Raw genomic sequence first — 5,868 nt, 5'->3', positions numbered from 1 at the left:
GATGTCTATCAGGATTTGATATATTTATCTTTTAGTGTGAAATTAGGGGCAAATCCCTTATAAATAGAAAGACTTCCTCATTGTAAATCATCCTTCAAAAAAAAATTAAGAATCATTCTCTCTATTCTCTTTACTTTTTTTTTTATTCTTTATTATTTTATAACAACAAATGACTTTTATAATGACTTTTATAAATTTTTTATTTTGGTCAATTTGTGTTAATAATAAAGAAAAGGGAAATTTCAATGCTGCGCGGAAGAGGGGGTGTCTGTCTCCTGTTAAAATTCCAAAACCGGCGCGGCATTCTGACTCTTCCACGGTTCACTTGGTAAATCCAGAGTTTAGCAGGGGCATTTACAAAAATAACACATCGGAATTTCCTACTTGTTTCCTCCGTTGTAGATCTAATCGCAACCGTTGATTCAACAAGCACCAAATTCTAATCGCGAAGCCCTAGGGCGTCCCTGACTATAAATAGTTATCTTCCGAAAGATAGAAAAAAAGGTAGTATACGAAATATTGGGTATGGCGTCGTCGTCGTACTATGTGAAGTGGGAGGAGGTTTGTGTGTCGATGGATAATAAAGGAAGAAGAGAAGTTCACTATTACCTCAAAGGGAAGGATGGAACATCAGATCTGGCTGTGGTAGGAAAAGAGAAAAAATTAAGGCATATGTCTTATCACTACGCAATTAAAGACTTGTCTTTGTTATCTCTTTCCAATTCTTCCTCTCTTTTGAAACTCAGGTCTAGAACTCAAGTCATTAATTGGCTTAATTCCATTCTTCCAGGTACCTCTCCTTTTATTCAGCTCTTTTGCTTATCTGGATTCAGATCTGTGTTTCTGCCCTTCATAGATTTCATAGATAGATAGGGGTTTGTTGGCAAGATTACGGTGTTTCGTATTTAATAATTAAAATTTTCCCTTTAATATTATTAATTTCTGTTATGAGTGTGAGGTTAATTATGTTTCTTGGAATTATAGAAATTACTGGAATAGCATAGTAGAGAAGGAAAAGCTTTTGGTATTATTGGGAAAATTCCCCCTTTAATTTGGGTTGTTTTGCGGCTCAATAATTTGGATGAACGACTAGGAGTTCTTGTTTTTGGGTTTTCTGGGTATTAAAATTGATTTGGTGATTGGTTTTGAAGGCCAAGAGTTCTGTAAAATTTTTCTGCTAAAACAAATACTGTCTTCTCCAATTTAATTTATTTTCTGTTACAGTTATAAGTTCATAATGGATGATGGAAAATTATTAATGGTGGCTTTCTATAATTATTCTCAGATTTAATTAATTTGCAGATTTATTCTTGTTTGAGCTTGTTTTAGAATAAGCTTGGACAAGCTTGAATGAATATTTAAGGTTTTAGGTGAGCTATATTTAATAGATAAGAGCAAAAGTGCTCTTCAGTTTTGAAATTCAGATGTACGAGAGAAACAAGAGGTCCTTGTCTGTCTTTCTTCGTTCAGCAGTCGGCTTGCAAACGTAAAAAAGAAAACATGTTGGATGGGAGCCTCCCCGATTCTTTCTGCTAATGCTTGTTTCTGTATTTTTTTCTTGGATAGTGCAGATGCGACATATACTATTTTACAGTCAAATTTTGTGGGCTATAGCGAATGAAAAGTTTTCTGCTTATGGTTTATGATTGACTAAGCTTTCCTAACGAGGGTGTTACATAATACAGCATTTTAATTTTCTACAATCTGAAGGTTCTCTTTCTAATCAATCTCTCTGTGTTGGATAAAGTCTTAGCAGCTGTTATTTTCATATAGTTTCATTCTTAGACTGCTTTGGCATGTACCTATTGTAAATCTGTTTAATTTCACATTATGTTGTTAAATTTGTGTCTGTTTTCTTATGTCCTTTTCCCATTCTTTCATATCCAAGTGCTCTCTATTCTATGTCAGAGGAGCATTCTGGGATCTAAAGATGACCTGCACCGAGGAATCATAAGTCCATCTCTAAGAGCTGCTTTGAGGATTTTCATCTCTTTTCCCCTGATCTAGGTTAACATCTATAGTGTTCTCTGATGTTTAATACTGCTGCTTACATTTGAATGTTGTCGTCGTCTGGTTTGTAGAATCCCTACAATGCTCGAGATGTTCTGATGGTATAAAAGACAAGCTTGTTGCTTCTCTTCCTCTTGTGTGCTTACATTCTTATTGTTTGTTTATCTGTTAATTTATGGACATGGCTTTTCATGATCAGTGAGTTGGCTTCATGTTTTGTGATGTAGTTCTGATCCTTTTCCACACTTTCTATTACAGTTTCTGATGATAAGCTGGACAGGCCTATTGCTGTATATTCTGACAGTAAAAACACTTGTGATGATAATTCAGGTGTATTGAAGGTTGGTTTGCCCATAAATTTGATGTATCAATTTGCTATTATTTATATTTGCTTAGTGTAATTCCATAAAGTTTGTTAATATAAATCACTACTCTTATATTTTTTCTGCTCTGTCATATTCTCTTGTAGAATGTTCAGATGCAGTTGCAAGGAAATGATGCAACTGAATTTATGTGGCTTGGTCCTCCCTGGACTTGTAGGAAAAAGCGTAAGCATTACCAATCCTTTAACAGAAATGGTGTTGTTGTTTCTGTAAGTGTGCTCCACTCTTCGTCCTAATTTGAACATTGAATAATAGTTTACAGTTTATAGCTTTTTTCCGTGGCAAGAATCTTATATGCTCATCCATGCTTTGTTGTCTAACTTTGCAGGTCCATGAGTTTGTCTATGTGTTAGCTGAAGAAGATAAGAAGCTTGTTGCTTATTTGGATGATATATACGAGGACTCCAGAGGCAACAAGATGGTTGTGGTACGATGGTTTCACAAAATTGATGAAGTTGGTATTGTTTTGCCTCATAATTATAATGACAGAGAGATTTTCTTTTCTCTTTGTCTTCAAACTCTCAGTATCGAATGCATAGATGGATTAGCTTCTGTTCTCGGTCCCGAGCATTATGAGAAATTTTCGAGTGAGGTTACGCTACCTCAAGTGCAGCCATTTATATGCCGATGGCAGTTTGATAATGATGACCTCCAGCCTATCAACATCACCCGAATTAAGGGTTATTGGGATCAAGACATAATAAAGTACCTGTTCTTTCAGTCTCCTGCAAGAGTTCAGCCCGCTTGTGATGGTTTGAAGGGGGTAGTAAATGATATTGATTCAGTCGGAAGTAGGCCAAAGAAGAGGCTTCGTTTAACTAAAGCAGGTGACATGTACAAGCTGTCTACTCAGAGGAAAGAAGTTGTTGAATGTGGCCTTAAAGATGTCAACATCAGTCCAAAAGAAGGTTCGTCAGGTGTGTGTTTACCTGCGAAAGATATACTTGAGCATTCTCGGTGTTTTACAATTGGGGCTCATGTTGAAATCCTGTCTCAAGATAGTGGTATCAGGGGTTATTGGTTAAGAGCAATGATCATCAAGAAGCACAAGAACAAGGTGAAAGTTCAGTATCAGGATATTAAGGATGCAGATGATGAAGCTAAAAATCTAGAGGTGAGCCTTATGTTTGGGAGTGCTTTTTATTTTAAAGTTGAAGGGTGGTGGGTGTGTGGGGGTTGGGTTTTGTTTTCTTAATTGATGAACCGAAGATAACATAATTTTTTGACGTACTGTACTACCTTGCTAAAAAAGAACAGAAAAGGAACAGAAATCTTTGGGTGCGTGTTTCCTAATTGATGAACCAGAGGGTTAGCAGAAAATTTTGACTTCTTACCTTTTTTAGAAAAAAAGTGAAAGAAAACGATGAGAAGAAATCTTTTGTTCGTCACTACTTTAAACTTTCTAGATAACTTAAAAGGACAATTCAGGTCAAATCTGTAAAGAAGCATGGAGCACCAGGGTCATTACACTTCAGAATTTAAAAATATGTTCCAACATTTTTTCCAGAATTAGGGAAAGTAACAGAAGAGTAAATGAAGACCCTCTTCTCTCAAAAGACGCTGTGGGGGGCAAGTCAGATCAAAGTCAGTGGGGAGGGAATGCTTATCTGTAGTTCTTGTATATGCCTTTTCATTTCCTCTTCAAGTCTTTCAATTAGTAGTCAGCTGTTAGACTTTTTCTGAGTTTTGCTGGATTTTCTTTCCATTCCTTGTCACCCATTTAATGATCCCTGTTTTTGTTATTTCCTTTCAAGTCCAAAAAGCTACTTGCAATTAGTTTTTCTTGTTCATCATAAATAAATGTCATTACATTTTCCTTGTAGGAGTGGCTTTTGACCTCTAAATTAGCTGCAGCTGATGCATTTGGTGCAAGGATTTCTGGGAGAAGTACACTTCGCCCTTCCCCAATATCCAACACAGGCAAAGCATGGGCAGTTAATATTGGATGTATTGTGGACGCATGGTGGCACGATGGATGGTGGGAAGGCATTGTAGTAGAAAAGGAATCTGAAGATAAATTACGTGTCTATCTGCTAGGTAATATTTTTCATTTCCTTGGAATTTTGTGTTGGTTTGGGTTGGCTCTTACAGATTACTTTTGCTGAAATTGTTCCCTCGTTTTTTATGCATAAGTCTACATATGACATTGATATTTCTGTTACAGGAGAAAAACGAGAGATGATCTTTGGTCGAGGTGATTTGCGTCATTCGCAGGAATGGTTAGGAGATGGCTGGAGGAATTTGAAGGAAATGCCTGAGCTTGTATCAGCGTTGATAGCTGTTAAGGTTAATCAGGTGATAGATGACTCGTGTCATAATGAACAGGAGCAAACTTACATTTTTGATGGCAAAGAACTCTCTGTTCCTTGTAAAAATATTTCAGACAACTCTCTGGTGGATGGCCAAGAGAACATGATAGAAGAACAAACAGTGGCCAGAGATCTTTCAAAGGATAATTTACTTTCTCAGTTGCGGTGGAAGTCATCTGGCAAAAGACGACATTGCAGAAGTCCTTTCCATAAGGTTCAGTCTGGTGTCAGTAAAAGTCAATATAGTAGAAATTTGGTAATGGGGAGTAGCAAGAAATTTGTTTTCCCCTCTGTGAAAGTTGATCATGACAATTGCAAATACATTAGTGACTCGGTGTTCACTTCAGTAGTTTCCCCATTAACCAGCTTGGTTATGTCTAGGTGATACCCTTTTTTATTTGGCAGTTCAGTATTGCTGAATGGTTGCCTGCTCTTAGTTGTAACCTAGTTAATTCAATGTGTAAATGCTTTAGTGAAAGGTTTAGGGCGAGAGAAGGTCAAATAGTGTTCCCTGTATAAATGTAAGAGCTTTGATGAGTCGTTTTAATGCGTGGTGTAACCAGTTAGATTTACAGCCTGCCAGTTAAGCATCGCTGGTACATAGTTCTCTGATAGAGGATTAGTTTTACCGTCTGCCTCATAGTTCTCTGATAGAGGATTAGTTTTACCGTCTGCCAGTTAAACCTTGTACTCTCTAATCATCTCTTCTGCAATTAAAATTATGAAATGTTTTTTCTTTTTTGCTAATTTCGTTATCTTGATTTCTGCTACAATTACTTTCAGTCCTCTGTTTAAATTCCTGATTTCTTATTCAGTTTAGGAATGTGGCAAGTTGGTCCAGTCCTCTGTTTAAATTCCTGATTTCTGATTCAGTTTAGGAAAGTGGCAAGTTGGTCAGATGCAGGGGTAAACATGGAGGACCTTTTAGGTCTAATGTGACGAAGGTGTATTCAAGAAGCAGATAAAATTGTGTGCAGGGTTGAGGGTTTCAGATTTGCCAATTCGAACTGTTTTTCATTACATGTGATGTGTTTCTTGAGTTAATTTCATAATGGACTAAGGATATGGATGCCCGACGAAGAAAGTTAAAAAGAGTTTTCTTGAGAGTACATTAGCTAATATATATATATATATATATATATATATATATATATATTTTGATATAT

At 36.4% G+C, this 5,868-nt stretch overlaps 1 protein-coding gene across 5 annotated transcripts; it reads left to right on the top strand.

The window, feature by feature from the left end:
• The first annotated feature begins 255 nt into the window (after positions 1–255).
• Positions 256–5,449, top strand: LOC107867951. 5 transcript variants are annotated; one of them, XM_016714458.2, is made up of 7 exons: positions 494–645; positions 747–790; positions 2,269–2,351; positions 2,480–2,602; positions 2,722–3,507; positions 4,217–4,430; positions 4,558–5,449. In XM_016714458.2, exons 1-7 carry the CDS (start codon positions 623–625, stop codon positions 5,085–5,087), a joined length of 1,803 nt encoding a protein of 600 aa, XP_016569944.1. In that variant the 5' UTR covers positions 494–622; the 3' UTR covers positions 5,088–5,449. The 5 variants fall into 5 exon arrangements, with proteins under 5 accessions (XP_016569943.1, XP_016569944.1, XP_047267961.1 ...); XM_016714457.2 differs by having other exon boundaries at positions 256–790; XM_047412005.1 differs by lacking the exon at positions 494–645 and having other exon boundaries at positions 2,480–2,558.
• The last annotated feature ends 419 nt before the right edge of the window (positions 5,450–5,868 follow it).

Source organism: Capsicum annuum, chromosome 4 (genome assembly GCF_002878395.1).
Source record: "Capsicum annuum cultivar UCD-10X-F1 chromosome 4, UCD10Xv1.1, whole genome shotgun sequence".
NCBI lineage: Eukaryota > Viridiplantae > Streptophyta > Magnoliopsida > Solanales > Solanaceae > Capsicum > Capsicum annuum.
The sequence above is the reverse complement of the archived record's forward strand: the minus strand, read 5'-3'. Positions and strand labels throughout refer to the sequence as shown.